General features: G+C 45.1%; 1 protein-coding gene across 1 annotated transcript; it reads right to left on the reverse strand.

The window, feature by feature from the left end:
* Positions 1 to 2645: 2645 nt before the first annotated feature.
* Positions 2646 to 17872, reverse strand: DRGX (dorsal root ganglia homeobox; the record flags this gene model as incomplete). The annotated part of the gene is made up of 6 exons (XM_084264533.1): positions 2646 to 2911; positions 11374 to 11486; positions 11826 to 11998; positions 14578 to 14679; positions 14932 to 15029; positions 17839 to 17872. The coding sequence occupies 6 exons, from the start codon at positions 17870 to 17872 to the stop codon at positions 2646 to 2648; spliced, it is 786 nt and encodes a 261-aa protein (XP_084120659.1).
* Positions 17873 to 19406: the final 1534 nt, after the last annotated feature.

Raw genomic sequence — 19406 nt, forward strand, 5'->3', positions numbered from 1 at the left:
AGAGTGTCGCATCATGAATTATTAAATCAGTGCTTCGTGGTAATACATAATTTCTTATCAATTATTCATGCTAATGTGCGTGTAGTTTACTTAATTGTGTTATTGACGATCAAAAGTAATTTCCTGAAAATCCTCAAGGACAGAAAATTTAATCAGCGTAACTACTTTTCAGATGCAATGCTGTTAAGTATTCTTAATTTGCTCAACAATTCACTTATTTATGTACCTTTCTGGAGGAAATACGAGTTTAATCAAACAATTAGATTGAAGAGTTAGTGTACAGAAGGGCTGAAGTTCAACTGAATGCAAGGTAATTATGTTGAAATGAAGTTGGGCCTGCCTCTTCGGAGTGGAATTTCTTTTTTAGTCGGGAAGGGAGTGAGGGGGGCAAGCTCACTAAGAAAACAGCGATTCTCTCATTTTCAACCACTTCCCACAACAAAGCATAGAGCAATTTCTTTCATTTTGGTGGAAGAAAAAGGTTGTTGCTGTTGTTTAAACTAAGCCATTATTTGCAGTCAGGGAAGCCACCTCCACTGCAGCAGGGCAGCTCCTAAAGCTGTACACAAAAGTGGACGACAGACTACTGCACATTGTCCCCACAACTGGGACAGTTCAGGACTGCCAAAGGAAACACATGGTGTAGCATAAGTAAAGCAAAATGACTCTGTTTGATGAATGTGGGCTCTGTCAGACTTTATACTGGGATCCGAGGACAGACCCAGCAATGTCCTCCCCCAGCTTTGTATCTAGAAGACACACACACCACCCTGGGGGAATGACCAGCACTCTTCACTACTGAAGGAATGAAGGTGCTCAGTGCTGCCAAGACACCTGATGAAGACCAGGGCTTCCACCCTTTGAATGGGTGCTGACACCAGGCTCGTCTCAGGGAAAGGCAGGTATGCACCAGTGGGTACAGGAGGATCCTGTAAGCCCCAGAGAAGTACCAGGTTCTGTAAAAATCATGGGCTGAGATCACTTGGGTAGGAGGGAGACATTTTTGCTGCCAGCCTTACTTGGGACTGCCTTTCCAAGCAAATCTTCAAGCACAGATCCTGTGAGAAGCCAGACACAACCCAGTGTAAAAGCATTTGCTCAGCACAACACAGGAGGTCCTCAGCACAATGAGCAGGATCAACCCTGAATGAGGAGTGGCAGAAAAACCTAGACTGGTCAATGGAAACCTACAGATTCTGCTAGTTAAGATTCTGCACCAAAATCAGTCCAAGAGTTAAACAGCACCACTTTTAGGACTGTAGTACACAGGTTCTCATTGGCACTAGGACAGATCTTTAGCAACGTTCTCACAAAGGACCTGCTCTAGAGACCATCAGAGCTGATCAGAATCCTTCCATTGGCTTCTACATCACTTGGTCAAGTCTCAGATCTGTGGTTTAATCCTGTTCTCCAGGGAGACCTGTGGAGAAGCCTAAGGAGTCTGTTTGAAGGCACCTGAGAAAAGCAAGTCTATGTGACTAAGTTTAAATCTGCATCTGCATTTCCCATGGAAAAAAAAGTGCAGCACCCCAAATTAAAATGCCTGCTCTAGAGCATCAGATCTTAGTCTGCATTGCTTTGGGAGGGTTTGGGTCAGAGATGAGACTGTATTTCCTGAGGCATCAATTTCTCCTTTGCACTGTGCCCACTGTAATAATTAAGACATTTTTATTTCTAGATTCATTACAAGCCTTCAGTGAATGTAATAGACTGATTTTGGATGGCATAAAGGAATACCCTTCCAAGCTTTATTTCCTTTTTATTAAAAACACAACATGCAGGGACATATTTGCAGTGTTGCAATGCAGGATTATTTTGGTTTTAGGTCTTTCATTTCAAGAGAATGATGTTAAAATACTCATAGCTTTGGGCAGATCTAGACATAACTGCACTCTCCATTAAATACCAGCATTATTGTTTGAAGCTAGGAACACTGCTCTGGAGTCACCTGTCTTCTATGTCTAACTGAGGGAATGGCAAGAGTAACAGACTAATGCTCACATAGAGACTAGTGCAAGGTTTTTATTCACAGGTAAACTGATCTCAGCAATTTCCCAGTAATGTACTCCAGGGAAAGTTTTGATTTTGGGGAAAAGAAAGGACAAGGAAAAACATTTGAATAGTTTCATTCTATTTTCTGCTTCTTTTACACCTGGCTTGCCTGGAATAGATATGAAGTCAAATGCCATTAGAAAAAAGCCAGCCAAGCTGGTTAATACCTGCATATTCCTTCACCTCTGCTGTGCACGGTGGGGTGAATGATGCCTGTATACTTCTGCCTCGGACCTTGTGTCTGGAAGCACTGCCCTGCTGCCAGCCCTCCGTTTCGCATGGGATGCTGAGGTGTCTGGGAGCAAGCCAGGATCCTGGGCATTTTGGTGTCCCTGGGATGTAGAGGGGGCTAAAAACAGTTTCACAAATGTTTCCAAACACAGATAGTGCCAATAAATCAGGGGAATGAACCTACAGCGGCACAAGAAAAGCAAGGGTGCATGAAAAGTGGCCAAAGAGGCCACTCAGATTTGCCAGGTCCCTGGTGGCACCGTGATGTCCTGCTGGGGCACGGCCACACTGCAGTTCACCCTGCAGCAGAGCCCCGGCATCAGGTCCCTGCCCTGAGCCAAGGCTCCAGTGCTGGTCTGGTCTCATACGCTTTTCTCGCCTTCCATGTGCTCCTTGGCCGGAGAGGGATGCTTGTCCTGGCTGCTCTCAGGGCCGGGTTTGGTGGGAGGAGTGGGGCTGCTGCTGGCAGCAGGCAGGAGGTTGGCAGACTGCAGCACAGCCTCCGAGTGCTCCCGGGCCTTCATGCGCAGCGCAGCCACGCTGGCAGTGCGGTTGCTTTGGCAGCCATAGGTGGGCAGGAAGGAGAGGCCCATGGGGTCTGGAACGCAGCATGAGCACAGCGGGCTCCCTGGGGAGGAAGGAGACAAGGTACCATCACTGATGGGGAAGGTCATGGGAACTGTCTAACTGTTCCCTCCATAGTCTATCTGAAAAGGGTAGGGATGGATTTGGAGTCCCAAATGGCAACACCCCCTTCCCCTATTGACCTTTAGTGGTTACATGGATATTTTCTGGGTCAGAGCTAGAAAATCCAAACCCTGTTCTGCTGAGGTCCATTGTGAAAGATATTACACTGTGAGTCATCCAGGGTGACAAACAGACTGAGCAAGGGCAAGCAGAGTCAGAAGCCAGCAGTGAAGTTCAGATCACATGTGACATTTCCCCACAAGCAAGACTGAGCTTGTCCCCTGCTCAATACTGAGCTGCTGCTCTGTGGCTCCCATCAGCCCCATGCTGGAGATGTCCCCTGCCCTCCACCTGCACACTGAAACCTCATCGATTTGGGCAGCTGCACTTGGGTGAGTGTGAAAGACTACAGAAAAGAGAAAGGTGAAAATATCCTGGTTACTATGCAGGAACTAATGACCTTCTATCTCACAGTAAGACTGTCATCTGAGACACAAGGGCTGTTCCAAGCAGGCAATAAAACACTGGAGAGAGGGTAAAATGGGTATTTCTCTCCCTTTAAGACAAAAAGCTCCCCTGCAACCCACTGACAGTGGCAGTTCTCACTCCACCAGTAGCCTTCCTGAGCTGGACCACTGCAGGCTCTTCCTATGACTTATCTTGCATGACACTGGGACTTGGCCCAGTTCCCAGATCAGCACACCTGGAAGTGTAGGGTGACCACTGGACAGGACATGTGGTCCATACAAAAAATCATCCCTAGTACTTAGATGAATCTGTTGAATGAAGGACAGTATGTCAGAGGAGCAGGGAGGGGAAACAGGGTGGGATGGCTGAGATACTACATAAATTTGCTCTCTGATGAGAAACATTGGGTGGCACCACTTCTCCAGGGGTCTCAACGGCCACACAAACTCCACATCCTCTTCTGTGCCCCTGGCAAAAGCCTGTCCTTTGCTGGTACACTTCCTCCCAAAAAGAACCAGCCTGGCCACACACATCCTGACACACTGCAATGTCTTCCTCTGATCTTTCCAAGCCAAGGACTTGCTTTAATTTCTGCAGTTAATATTTGAGTTAAATGGCTCATGACTAAGTGATGGAACTAATAATCTGCGGGGAGCAGGTAGTCTTTCTTTTACACTTCTGCTCTCAGTAGCAACGGGTCAGCACCCATCTGCTAGGGATGAAGGCAGACAGTTGTTTGTTTTTAGGATGTAGGCAAGACTTATCCAGAGCAATTGTCAGAGAGAAGCAGCTTGCAGGTATCATTTAGGAGAAAGAACCCTGCATTTTGAAAAACAGAATGTACAAGGGACAAATTATTAATGTAACTGGAAAGTCTTCTCTTGCAATACTCCTTTGACAGAGCATATGATAAGCAGACCAACAATTCCATGGGTCCAGGCATTCAAATAAATTGCAAGAACAAGTTTCAGCACTTGACTAGAATCTCCCTTTTTTTATATTTTAGCACTAGGAAGCTCAGTCTTGAATTTTGTGTCTGCTTTGAGCAAATCAGAAGGAGGTTTTATAACCAAATCCACTCAGTAACACAACTATGTTTTTTGCTACCAACAACCACGCTCATTTAGTCCTTTTTTACCCTACTGAATTGCAGGCACTTCAGGGGTGCTGAACAGCCACCATTTTATCAAGAGGGAGGAGAGGAAGACTGGCATTTCAGAGCCCCTTTGCTGGAGAAGGAATAAACTCCATCCTCTAAGAATAATTTTCATTCCATTGTTAGAAAGGGATAAAATATTTATCAGTCTTCAGTACCAATCTAAGCTCTTTGCTTAATAATTAGACCTCATATTACCTAGTGGATCTGCAACCTGAGGGTGCAGTTACCCATGGTGGAAACTAGACTGTCTCTAGCAATAATTCACCCATAAACCATTCCTTTCATTTTCACTGAGTTTAAAATGCTTGCAAGCAAGTGCTCATACATGCAAAAAATGTAAAGTAACAAGTCTCATTTGCTCTACGGTCCAGTTAGAATACGGGAGAGTAGGGTTTAGCCCTGTTTCCTTTTAATATAGGTTGTGATGAAGGTTGACTCTACCTTACAATTGCCTGTGTCTGCAGGTAGTAAGTCCAGTTAAATCTATCAGACTTTGCTGGCACAAAAGCCAAATTAAACAATGAGAGAATCGGGAGATCAAGGTCCCTACCTGCCCGTCAGCCAGTGATGGACAGGGATCTGACTTTAACCAAGAAAGAGGCATCCACTCACAGCAGACATCAATAGTTTTTTTACTTCTTATTGCAGCAACCCTGAGTGGGGAAGGAAGGAATCGTTCCTACTTATTTCGGATCTTCAGAGGAGTTTAGGACCTAGCTCCTATCAAAATCAGTGAGGGGTAAGCTGTTAGCCCTAAATTTCAAACCAGCTTCCACTAACATCTATGACAGTCTGATACTACTCTAATGGGCCTTGGATCAAATTGCTATAATACAGACAGAATATTGTTTTCTTTCTTTCAGGAACTTACTGCCTCTTATACACAAAATTAAAATACACAATTAGATTTCCATTAACTTACAGCAAATTCTGCTGAATTGATCTGAACCCTCCTTGTATTCCTATATGAGATCATACTTTAAATGCTCAGCCTGAACATAAATACTTAATGTAATAAATACAGTCTGAAATATTTGATCCACTTGGCAGTTTAATTGATCTACTACAGAGACTGACAGGAAAAATTAAATTAGTTCTGTCTTGTCTCTGCCAACATCACATTTCAATTGTAACAATATTTGATCTACAATTTTGGTTGTGGACCCTTTTGTGCAGTTCCAAGGTTTAGTTTCAGTTGAGAAAAGTGGGGTGGGAGTGGGACCCATATTGATATGTATTTAAAATATATTTTTTGTATTTAAGCTCAACAGTTTAAAGAGCTTACTTAATATATAGCCTTTCCAAAAGGAAAAACCCCAGTTCCTTCCTTTTTCAATATCTGTGCATATCAGCATGTGAACAGCTGAACAGCAACTAACATGGAGGGAAGTGAGGGAAGATTTCTATGTAAAATCCTCACCTGTCAATGCATGCTGTTTAGTTTTCAGGGAAAATATGATGCTTGGTTTCAGTATTGTTTACTTCTGATAGTAGTCACATTGGATTGCTCAAGCTCTAAATCCTCATAAACTCTGAAATCACTTTCACAAGAGTTACAAGGTCAACAACAACCTCAAGTTCATAGTGCCGTTTACCAGGGAGCCATTAGTACTGTTCAACAAAAGAAAAATCAGAAGCCAGGACCTTGGATTTTTGGACAGGAAAGTTGGGGGCAAATTCCACAAGAGCTGGAGGAACAGAACCAGTCCTTTGAATGCTGTCAGTTCAGCAACCGTTGACCACCCTTCCCTTCCACATCAAAAACATGATCTGACCCTAAATCCTTCTGACATGTGTCAGTCCAAGAGGGGTGAACATGAATCTCTTTGTCCAGCTAAAGTCCACTAATTTAATCAAGATTTGTACTGGAGGAACAAACCAACATTCATTTCCTTCCCAAGGCTCTTAGGGATCCTAGTATCTTCATTTTCCCAAATATTAGTGATAAAGACAAAAACTGAGAAGTAAGGTAGTGCTAGAGTCAGAGACCCAAGGTATGGGAATCAAAGAAATTTGCTCAAGGTCCATGCATCTGCAGTAAGTTAAAGAAATGCTTAAAATCCTCTGAAGTCAGAGCATCAGGCAAACTGGGGAAAAGGTCAAACAAAACCCACTTGATATATTTGCTATACTACATGAGAAAAGTCAGTAAGTGCATAAAAAAAAATGACATAAAAAATAAAGGACCCCAAGGGTTTTGATTCCCATTCCCCATTCTTACGGTAAGCAGTGGTGCTTTAATTCAGTAAGCACCAGTTCAAGGGTAAGTTGCGCCCTTGAATGCTTCTTTCTCAGCCTTGGCAATGGGATTTGCCCGATGGAATCGTGAAAATTCTCTTCATCTTTCCATAATAGAAATTGAAATGTAATGGATGGGCAGTTCTAGTTGTGTTGGTTTTTTTTTTTCCTGGATACTGCAATTAAGCCTCCCTAATATGAACAACAGCAACCACAGCAGCAACAAACTATAAAAGAGCCTAATCAATGGTGTCCTGGAATATCCACTTTGATGTGCATAATGCAATCCTGCTTCTCTGTCAGTAGTGTGGAGGTGCCGTGAAAACCAACCGAGCTATAACTTGCACAGAGCAGAGCTGTGGGTGAATTATGAAAGTAATTCCCTGGCAAGTGTAATTATTTCTCTCCTCATGCACTGCACTCATCACAGGGTCTGGGGAAATTTCAGTGGAATGTAACAGACACAGTCTTGGCCTCAGCCACCAGAATGGTAGAACACTTCCGCTAAAAACCGGAGATTCTTGTTTACACCCATTAATAACATCTTCTAGATTAATGAATTGCATTCATGCTGTCATCCATTAAGAAGGTACTTTGAGGTCTCTCTCTGCACAGAAGACTAGCTTCTCCTGATGACTCTATTGTTATACAGCCCATAAATAAAACAAGTATTTTCCCTTCATATTTGAGGTCTGCAATTAAATCTACTAAATGGACTGCAGATGCATGGTTTACAGTAAGTGATTCGTCTTGGAAGATCATGGAAATGTCGAAGTCACCACAATGAAGTAGCATAGTTGTCAAATTAGGACAATTTCAGAGAGTAACAAACACCAGAAATTTCATCTTGAGCCAACTTTCTTCCTGACTATGACCAGTGATCAAGAACTTAAAGCCGTGAAGTAGGAAACCCTGTATACCACTGAAATTATGATCTTATGCTAATTTTTCAAATGAGAAATTTCATTTCCTGAAAGAATAGTATACAGTGAGGTAATGCAATAGTTAACAGATGTTTCCTACTAAGTGAAGCCTCCAATGTGCTGAGTGCTACCCATTGAAATGTTGCAAAGCCACGAAAAGCAAGGCAAGCCTACAGTCTTTCCAAACGCAGCATTGCAGGCTGTCCTGAGATTTCTTGTCTCTATTAGAACAACTTCATCATCAGCTATGATATCCTTAAACTATAAATTAGAATCAGTAGCTATGTGCCCTAGACACTTCATGCAGCTTTGGAAATTTGGGTCTGGAGCCAAGCAATCAAAGTCAGAGAAGGAGAAAGAGAGGTATTAGTTTCTTTACAGAAGACAGAGAACTCTCAGGTGGCAGAATGAAAACAATCCCTGAGAGCATAAAATAATTCTTAATTAGTTACATCACCATCATCACTTGTTATTCACTGTATTGATTTTAATTGTCTCCTTCTAAAGCATCAGTCAAATATTACTCACTAACACCAACAAAGTGTTGGCTCACAAGCACAACAAAGCACGTCTTGTCTCCTCAAAAGATTAAGAAAACAGCAGAGACTTCCCAGTAGTATCTGATGTGCTGAGAGTGCCCATTTGTCTGAGGCAGCTTTTACGGCCTTACTGAAGAATATGACTCCCTTTACTGGCCAGGATTATTCTCCCAGTGGTAGAAATACATATCTATTTATGGGATCCACATAGAGCAACTGCATTTAATTTGACATTTGCATAGAAGAAAGCGGGGTCACGCATCCATTGGTAGTGAAATAGTGCTTTGATTCTGGAGCAACTATTTTGCTTTCAAAAGCACAAAGAATTCCCAGAAGTATCAAAGCATGGTCAACAGAAAGGAGAGAAATAACAGGAGGAGTTCTTGATCATTTCACTCTTCAATAAAACTTGCAAAATCTTGGGGAAAAAAATTACCACTTTCTGAATTTCTCCTTATCCAATCAAAAACCCCAAAGAAGTCAGAATTTTATGCCCTGTGCTGAATTTGAGTGACTTTCATGTGGCATACAGACTAATGTCCTTCTAAGAGTAGGGCTAGTTCTCCTTTGGTGGGCTTTACGTGTATAAATCAGCTCCTAGTTCAAAGGGGAAAATAAGAAAGGAGAGTCAGACAAACTGAATTGAGCAAGACAAAGAAGGCCATATAAAGGTCTCCTTGTCCTTTCCTTCCTTCCCATAACCATTATCTCATCCTCCAGAATGACATGTGAACTTGGTTGTGCTCCCAAATACATTAGTTTAGATGAACTGACATTCTCCTGGCATTTCTTTACCAAAGAAAAACAAAATGCGAATCAGGCCTATGATACTTTTGGTCCACTCTGAACTTCTAGAGATTGTTCTGCTCATTATTGCTAATTAACCAGACTAAAGCTTAAGGTGTACTGTGCACAGCCCCTACTCCAGCCAAAGAGAACAGCTCTTGAAGAAACAGGAAAAAAGAAACTTTTGGAGATAAGCCAAGTAAAGAGGAGACAATAGTCCATATAAAAATACCACAACAAAGATGCTACAATTATTCTCTGCTTGTATAGATCAAATTTGCCACCTTATAGAACAAAAAAATCTTCCTCCTTAAACTCAAAGCCAAACTTTGATATTACTGAGACACAGCTGCAGAAGAAAAAGATCTCCCCTCAAAACAGCAGCTCAGACTAGCAGTTCCCTGTGAGTATAACAACATGCTGAGAGGCATAGGCTGCTCCACAAAGCTCCAGCTAGGTGGCTATGCAGATATGCATTCCTTAAAATCAAAATACACTGTGTTATCCCAGTTCGCTTGCATGGATCTGAAGACTTCTAGTGCCAGGGATACTGCCTCTTAGCCTGGGCAACTGATTATCTAATAAGTATCTTTACATGAGATACAGGAATAGGAATTGGAATTTTTCTGTCCCAAGGTTGTAAAAAGGGAGCAAATTATTAATTTCTCATTAGTAGTGTCTGAGCTGTAAAATCACAAAAAAGAATATATAGAAGTCTTCTAAATAAATATAACTTAAAAAAAAACCAAACCAAAACAAAACTCATTACAATTTTTTCATTAATTTCTATTTTATTTTGTTTGGGTTTTCTTTATTTGGGTATTTTTTTTAAATTTAGCTACTTTTAAAAATGAAACAAGTGAGAACACACATTGATGTATTAAATTTTTAAAATGCTTAAATGTAAATTTTAGGGAAAAAAACACCTTACTTCCATCTGAAATCATTCACTGAGCACACCCCATTTCCACACCTTTCAACCTGCCCAGGAGTACATTTATCAATGCACAACTGTTTTGCCTGAAGAATTTTGCCTGTACCTACTTCCATTCCTGCCCAACAGAAGAAGCCAAGTCTTTGTCCTGAGACTTTGCAGTCACAGGGCAGAGATCAAGAGGATACACACAATCCAGCAGCCACTGCACACTTTACATGGTTTAGGTTGACAGTCATCCTTTAAGTTTTAGAGTTCTGGTCACATCTGTGTGGCTTTTCTTGATTGGGAACCAGAGGTCCCATGCCTATCAAAGTAGCAGTAGCTGTATGGTGTGTCTGGCTTCAGCTAGTTTGGAAAGACAGGAGTGAAGGTGGGACTGGGAGCAGAGGAAAACAGGGCACTCAATGCAAAACTCAGCAGCTTCAAGCGTTTGCTGTAGGGAGATACCTTGGTAACGATGATTTAACTGGAAATACGAAGAGCATGAGATACGCCAGAGAACATAGTGAGAGGTATTAGAGGACGTTTATGTTTCTAGTGGAGGGTCTTAAACTGGGAAACTTTCCTCACAAATTATTGCACCACATCGGGGCAGAGAGTAAATGTATGTGCCACTTTGTTCTTGGCAGTGCTATGAGGCTTTACATCCTATAAATCTATAAATTGAATTCATCCTGCTTACACCCTTAGTCTTATAAATTGTTAGACTAGGAACAGCTAATGGATCAGCTGGTGATTTATTTTTAAAAGATGCAGACTGCTGCTTTTTGGGAACTGAAAAACATTTGGATGTACCCTTCCTAAACCATGGGCCCAGGTAATGGGGAATTACTTTGTATCCTTCCCTGTCCCAATGCACATGCTTTATTCAAGTTCTCAGAGGGACCTGCTGTTCAAGAAGAGAAAGGTCTGGCCCTGTGCAGAGAAGTACTGCAAAGGAAACCGCATGCAGAGGGGATGAGGCATTGGTAACGGTGCCAGGTAATGTATAATGCAAAAGGATGTGTATAACTAATTTATTAGTATAAATTTGACTCTTAAAAAAAAGCATGTGCAAAGAAAACTAGAAAGGAGCAAACCTACCTGCCTTGCTCCTTGAGTCAAACCCTGACCTCACTCAAACTAACTGTCTGAGTAAAATGAAGGAGCTTCGCCACAAATTATGCTACAGTTACAACAGGAGACTCACTCCTGTATCTGCACCATCGGTCAGCACAATTACTGTCAATCATAGCAAAAAGAAGGATCCACCATTTCCCAGAGGCTTCCCTGCTGCTTCAAGTGGGATCGGGGCACTTAGCTTGAAAGAACTGCTCTGTGAGCTTAGCCCTGAAGTTAAACAAAGTCACTTACCTTTTAGAGAGGCGACATGGGATAAAGCTTGGGCATAGGTGGCTGTGTTGAGAAGAGTCCCTGGCAAGCAGGAAGGGAAAAAAGGTCCTGTAGGACCCACTGCTCGACTTAGGCTGATGGAGAAGAGAAAAAAAACTTCCTTACAAAACTAGGACTAGCTGATTCCAAAGACTGCATCTGTGCACACACATAAACACGTTGGTGTCTCAACATCCAGCTAGATGGGACCAAGCCTGGATAACATTAGCCTCCCACAACCACCCGCTTCTCAGCTTCCCCACGGGGAGCAGTGAGTTGCAAGAGAGACAGCTCACCTTCCAATATTTGGGCTGTACCTGAAGATGATACTGTGCAGGTCAAGCCTTAACAGCAGGCAAGTCTTTATGTATGTACATACATGTAAAGGATGCTTGTCCCAAAGGGAAGCAGTTGTTAACATGCATTACTCTTACCTCTGCTGGATCTCCAGACCTTCTTTTTTGTTCCTGGTTTGGTCTGCTGGAGAAGGGGAATTCAAATTCCTTGCAGGAGGTGCCACCTCAGCCATAGTTTCCTTAGAGCCCTCTTGATCAGAAGCACCCCTCTCTGTTTTCCTCCATTTAGCTCTGCGATTTTGGAACCACACCTGGAGCAGGAGAGCAATTCAGGCTCAATACCATGTTTAGCAGAATGCAAAGCAAGGAAATTGTAAATTGTTACTCTAGTGAAATCAGTTATTTAGAAGCTTGGGTAAAACTTCTTATTTTGTGTCCTTGTTATTCTACTTGAGCCTTAGGATTATATTTGTATCTGGAATATTTCTGTGCCTGGAAAACAAGCCAGGAACGTCTAAAGACATTCAAAAGGCAAGTTAAAAAAAAAAAGAAAAGAAAGAAAAAAAAATTCTGATATTACCATGCCAGTTACCAAAGCATTTAAGCATGTGCTTGCCTTTATGAACACATTTCATTCTGATTTCTATGTTTTAACACATGTAAAACCCTTTTGTATAGGGATGGACATAAATATGTATTTAAGGACTTTGACAAAACCATATACAAGTCTCTAAATGAGCTGCTGCTAAAATCAGAGAGGTCAGAAATTAAAAGGCATGTATTAGGCCATCCTATCCAGCCCATTTCCAGGAGAGGACTGATGCCTGCTGATATGCCTCTGACATATATACCCAGTCTGCATTTAGAGGATTCAAAGGATGGTAGATACTAATTTTGTAGAATCATTTCACAGTTTAACACATACCAGTTTCCCAAACTTATATTTTCCTTGTAATGCAATATAAATATCTATATTCTTGATTTTATCACCAGACTTTCAGTCTGAACACTTCTTTCTTTTTTTACATTCACACTGGAGCTGATGCTCTGAAAGCACCTTATTTGAGGTGGAAAATGCCAAGCCTCCCTTGAGGTCAGGAAGTCCACATTTTAATACATGACTTCAAGTATAAGCGAGATTGTTATTATTATTATTCTCCTCCTACAACTCCATTTTAGTTAGCTGCCTTTTAATTGCATATATCAGCAAACGTTGAATAATGATTTTATCTATATTCTAAATTTAGAGCAGTTAAATGCAAAGCAAAATGCAGACACTTTCTTGCGTCTTAATTGAATGAAGGTCACAGCTATAACAACATTTAATTGAGCTATTTTTCATTATCATATTTTAATGACTTTGCACTGACAGTTCGCCTGCTTCTGAGGAAAGAGCATGATGAAGTCGTTTATTTCCCTATTTAGTTATTGTTTGACAACATCATCTTCGATTAAGACTCTGCTTTATAGCACATTAATCATATTTGAATGAGCAAGGGGTATAAATGTAAACATATCTCCCATCCTCTGTGTTTCCCAATGTCCCTGCATGAAAGCAGGCTAAACAAATGCTTGCATCTATTGTCTGTTTGCATAATAGCCAACAACAAGGCTAAACACCAGTCCTCAGCAATCTAATTGTCACCACCCCTATCTCACCCTTGCACCTTTCAGGAAGAAGTTATGATCTTCCACTTCTGAATGCTCAATAATTGTCCCATTTATCTCAATTTGCAGTTCAGTCTTTAGGCACCAATAGCCAAAATGGCATTTTTTATTATTTTTTAAGCCAGTACCTACAATGCAGTGGCAAAAGGAGATTTTCATTTCCAAATAATAATCAGTTTAATTTGCCCGCATATGACCAATGATTCATGTTCAGATTTAATAATCAGGATCGCATAATCTGATTATAGGAGAAATAATTTGTTTACAATCCCCAATTTACTGTGGTGAATTCCATTATCTCTCTACAGCCATTGGGTTTTAAGAGATACTAACATGACCCTAGGGAACAAAAGGCAAGCTATTATATTTCCTACAATTAGATCTTTGCATAGTCTTAACCCCAAGCACCTAAATAAAAAAAAAAAAAAAAATACAAAAACAGCATGCAGAAAAGAGCCATAAATAAAATGAATACATAATCGTGCTCAGAAAACCGGCTTGCAACTCTGTGGTGGATGCCTGCAGAGTTACAGGGATCCATCTCTGACAACTGAAGGCCTGCAGCTCTTAGCTGAGCTTGTACACACATATAGTTGACCACTGGATAAGGAAAAGCAAACACCTGGATTAAAAAAAGGGGGGGGGGGATAGAAGGAAGAAAGAAAGGGGTAGAAAACAGTTGAGGTGGAAAGAAAGTAATTGTGGACGTCAGTATTTATTGGATCATATTTAGTGTGTGAGAATTGCTCTGCAGGCTCTTTAGCTGTCTAAATTAGCAGTTTAGAAAAGAAGGCGAAAGGGAGAAAAGTTGAAGAGGTGCAGAAGATTTCTTCCTGGCAGCTGGGCTCCCTGTAGTTGACTAACCCCACCGCTTGACCGTGGTCGTAGTTGCTTTGGAGAATCACGTCTCAGCTCTTTTCTCCACACACACCCCCTCCAAAAGCAAGGAAATGGATGTGCATTGATGTAATTTAGTACCTTGGAGACGCGGACAAATTAGTGTAGAACATTATCACTAGTTAATTATGAATGACCGATTAATCAACCTAATCTAATATTCCACATTATGTTGATGTTATTAAAGTGCATCATGAAAATGACAGATCGTCTTCATTTGCGTTCTTTGGCCAAATGTGCACTCTGCAGTCATGATGTCAAAGGAAAAAAAAAAAGTTTGCCAGTTTGAATACCCGAGAGTCAAATCATTCCCCAGAATGTTTACCTGCACCCTGGCTTCCGTGAGGTTGATTTTCATGGCCAGCTCTTCCCTCGTGAACACATCGGGGTAGTGGGTTTGAGCAAAAACGGCTTCCAGTGCTTCGAGCTGGTTCGGGGGAGGAGAGCAAACATCAGCGGTGGCCGGGCAGGGCTTGGGGCGCCCTACGGGCCGGGGAGCTGCCGTCTTGGGGGAAGGCTGTCCGGCTGCCCCAGGAAGGTTTCACCGAGGGATGTGGAAAGTGGGGCCGCGCAGGGCTGCGGGCCGGGCAGGGAGCCGGGCGGTGCGGGGCGTGCAGGCAGGGAGCGGGCAAGGGGCAATTGCGGCGCAGGTCGGGGGCAGGGGGAAGCAGGCTCCTACCTGCTGCAGAGTGAAGGTGGTGCGGTTGCGGCGCTGCTTCCTTCGCAGGAACCCGTCGTCGAAGTCGCCGGCGGAGTGACCTCCGAAAGGGGCCGCGCCTGCGGGCGGAGAGACGCGTTAAAGGGCGCGGAGCCGCAGCCCCCCACCGCGCCCGGGAGACGGAAAGGGGACCGGGGCCACCCCGACGGGGCAGGCGACTCGGAGCCCTTCGGAGGTGGGACGGGACGAGAGGGGAGTGCTGTCCCATCCCCGGCGGTCACGGAGCCCCGAGCAGCTCGGCCGGCCGGAGATGCACCGCGATCCGCCCGGGCAGTGGGTGATCCCCTGGGCCGGCGGGTTCTGCCGGCACCTGGAGGCCCTGCAGACCTGAGCTCACCCCGCAGCGGGTGAGGAGCTGCCACCCACGGGAAAATGTCGGTTTTTCCGGACTACTCGTGTTTTAAAAGGGCGGAGGGAAGAGGCTTTGACCTAGGACTGGTGACAGCTAGTAAAAGCCCTGCCTGTCTGCCACCAGAGCAAGGGGAAGGAAACCCCCTGTCTGGAAGGAGCAGGACTAGGGCCGATGGCAGTTTTCTCCCCGCACACCCACACATCCTCTGACCAGTGTCCGAGCCCCCCTCCCCCAGCCCACCTCTTTCCTGGATGCAAACCGTGAGCACCGGCACAGAGCACTCGTGGGGTTCAGCTGCGGCTGAACTGTCGGGACTCGGCCGTGGGCCTGGAGGAAGAAGCCCCTGCCCTTCCCAGACAGGCATTTCAAGGGGCCTGAGAAGGAGACTGGGGCACTGGGAGTTTGTCCTTGGTTGGAAACCAGTAGAAGGCAGACATGCCACAGTGTTGCAAAACACTTTCCATGGAGCAGACCCGGCCTTCACAGCATCCCCCTGTAACACATCACTGGTGTCCTGACTGAACTGTTTCACTCCCTTTCCGTTTGCGGACAAAACAGAGTAAAAAAGCCAAACCAAACAAAATCCCAAAACAACAGAAAAACTCCCCACGGAACAGAAAAGTACCCAAACCCACAGAAGCGTCATCAGGACACTAACTGGCAGAACTGCCCGGTGGAGCGTCCCGGGCCAGTCGGCCCTGCCTTGGGGCACAGGGGCTGGAGGTCGCCATCCATCCTGCAACATCATTTGGAAGAGAAACGCGGCCCCCAGCCTCCTCCTCGCACAGACGGATGTGTGGCCCTGGGAGATGCTTATCAGAGAATGAAAGTGACCCCTTGAGCCCGGTCAATTCCCTGCAGCACTGCCGGGCTCCCCGAGTGCCCAAACCCACCTAAAGCGCTGACCGAAAAGAGCTTTTCACTTGCCGCTTCTTCTGGTGTCTGTTTTGAGGGATTTTTGGAAAGGGGAATGTATTTTTTTTTTTTCTTGGTGTGCTCTACGCTGTTTTCACCCTTTAGCAGGGCAGACGGGCCACCCTCCCCTGCCCCGCTGCTACCCACGCCGGGACATCGACGGTCCGGCCCGGGCATGGGGCCCTCCTCCCGTAGTCCCCCTCACCAGGAGAGGCTACAGCCTGTGGGCACCGCGTCCCCGCTCAGCCCTCTAAAACCAGACACCGGCCCCAAACTGCCACCGGAGACACAAACAAACAAACATGAGCACGCTTCCAAAGCTGTCTGCAAAAAAAACCCCAACGAACAAAGCTTCCCCAGAGCTCTGTGTCACAGGCGGGCACGGCAGGGCAAGCTGGCGGGGAGCGGAGGGACCCCCGTCACCCTTAGTCAGACCGCGGATAACTTAGGGGAGCTAATTTTCTAGTCGGCTATGCGCAGAACCGTTTGGGTCCGCTGTCCCTGGAGAAGCCGTGTTTAAAGCGGGGATGACCCTTTCCGGAGACGGATGAAACCGCTGGACCACCGCTTCCTGGCAGCGCTACAGAAGGGATAGCCCCTTGCCCTGCGGGTGATGCCCATGCACGGCGCCGGGGGGGGTGTGAGGGGAGGGGGTATGTGAGGTGGAGGGGCAGGGAGATTCTGCGTCGACGGGCTGCTTCCCCCGCCGTGCAGCCGCGACGAACGCTGACACTGCCCGGGAACGGCGGAGAAGCTGCCCGAGAAGTTGCGCGGTTCCGGGGCTGCCCGCCGGAAGCCTACGAGCGCTGGCCGGAGAGAGCGGGTGCGGAGGGCCCTGGGCAGATGCGGGGGTGACACGGGGAAATCCCGAAGGCTGCCGTTGGGTTTTTGTTTATTTGTTTGAGGGATTTTTTTTGTTTGTTTTGGTGTTTTTAAAGGAAACAAACAAAATAAAAAATATCGGGGAAAAATCAAATAAAAAATCCTCTCAAGTATTTATTTTTAGCCTTTTTTTTTTTTCCCCAATCGTGCCTTGTCTTTCCCCATCCTCCCGCAGAATGTTTGTAAAATAGCATTAAAGATTTATGCGGTCCCTTTGGCTGGAGGGAGGAGGCGTGACCACGTCCTGAAAGTGTCCCGATTACAGCCATGACACCAACATCTGTGCTGGGAGGGGAGAAAAGCATCTCTTTCGTAGCCTGAGGCTTAACTGCGGGATCGCTATCCACAGAGGGGAGGCAGGTGGCAAAATGACGGGGTGGGGGTGTAAAAGCAAGGCTCTTTCCAACAGGAATTAAATTAAAAAAAAAAAAAAAATCACGCAATCCTTCTTTCCATCCTGTGACAAGAGGGAAAAGCTGAGCGCAGGGAGGGGGGATCAGGTCGTATTTCCTCAATTAAAAAGATGTGTTCTTTTGTATTTATCTGTTTCTATATCTCTTACCTCAACACATATCTATACCCCGACAATCAGTGGTGCCGGCTCTTGGAGAAAGTCAGACCACAGTTTCTCTCTCCATCGCCCAGCGCACATCCAGCCCCCCCACGCCACCTCAAAGTTCATCTCTTGTACTTACATGTCTCTGTTCGACAACACTCACCCTCTAGCTGCGGGGGGCAGTGGAAGTAGAACATGTCCCTGCGGCTGGGCGACCGCCCGCTGCCCGCCGCTGCGAGGGCGACGGCGGCCGGGGCCGGGGCCAGCCGGAGGGGCGCGGGTCTTCCGCGCACCCCCCGCACCGACACACCGGCACCAGCTCCCAGGCGCGCACCGCCACGCACCGCCGAGGTGTCTTCTGCCGACCTGAAGAGAGGAAAAGAACAGATCAGGTGAATAACCAGAAGAAAGCGCCTCAAGATATTAATTGATAATCCCAGCTCCTATCCCAGAAGCAGCAGAGAAAGTAATGCTTAACACTCAGTGCAACAAACTGAAAAAGCCAAAGGCAGAAAACTCCGTGGTAGGTGCACAGTAATCAGAATCAGTAAAACTTTGTTGCTTCTCTTTTTCTTTTTTCTCTCTCCCCGTGCCCCGAATAGTAGACTCTCTCTCTTGTTCATTCTATCTATCCATCCATCCATCTACCTACTTGCCTACCTACCTATTAATTCTGTCATCTGTCCATCTAGTTATCTCAGATATTCCTTACCGGAGCAAATAATAATATAAAGAAAAAAATGCTTATAGCTAAGAATGAACCGCTTAAAAAAAAATCTGAAATATTCCACCTAAATGAAACAGCAATCAACCCTAAAAGCTGTCTTCTTTTTAAAGCATCCAAAATACTGGGAGCGATGTTCGGGTTGGAAACCAATGTTCTCAGCAAGAAAAAAATAAATTATTCGAATTTATATGCAGTCATATAAAAAAAAAAATCCAGAAGACAAATAAAAATAGTAATCCATACCTAAACCGAAGTAAAAATCACCAGTAAGGTTTGGGGGTATTTTGCACTGGAATAAGGCGCTGTGAGTTGGCTGCAGAGACAGAAGGGCTCTGTGGAGTTCTGGAAGTGACCAGATGTCTTTATATCTGTCTACAGCATGCTCTGCCTCTCAGCACTTGCCTTTATAATCTCACGCATAATTGGCCTTAATCTGATTATTTCCAGCGCTGTCTACAGTGAGTAACTTGGATAGGTCTATTGGGCCCTACAAATGGCCCACGTGGTGTGCAGAGCTGGGGAGGAAAAAAAAAAAAAAAGATGAAAAGAAACCCCGTCATTTCTCAGCAAACACCAGGAATGTGAACAGCAGCAACAAAATCCCATTATTTTCCGAGCGTTCGCGCCCCGGGGCTCGGCGGCCCCCGGCGGCTCCCACCCCCCAGCCCGGGCTGCCCCGGGCGGCGGGGCCGTGCCGTGCCGTGCCGTGCCCCTCCGTGCCGTGCCGCCTGGACCCCGGCGCTGACAAAGCGCCGGCTAATTGCCGCTGGATGGGTTTTGGGGGGCCGCTCTGCACACGCCTTGCCTTTCCAAGCGATCGTACCACGGCAAAGTTTGATTTTGTTCACAGCGAGGGGTCTCTGGATTTATGCTCGCTTCCCGTCTGCAAATGATATGCGGCGGGACCCTTTGCAATTACTTTTAAAATGCATCCGAGACATAGGCTCAGCGGAGAGAGATGGCCCTTGCCTCAGCCCGGGTGAAAATTAGACTTTAAAGTACCC

The sequence above is a fragment of the Gallinula chloropus genome (genome assembly GCF_964237585.1).
Source record: "Gallinula chloropus genome assembly, chromosome: 5".
Classification (NCBI taxonomy): Eukaryota; Metazoa; Chordata; class Aves; order Gruiformes; family Rallidae; genus Gallinula; species Gallinula chloropus.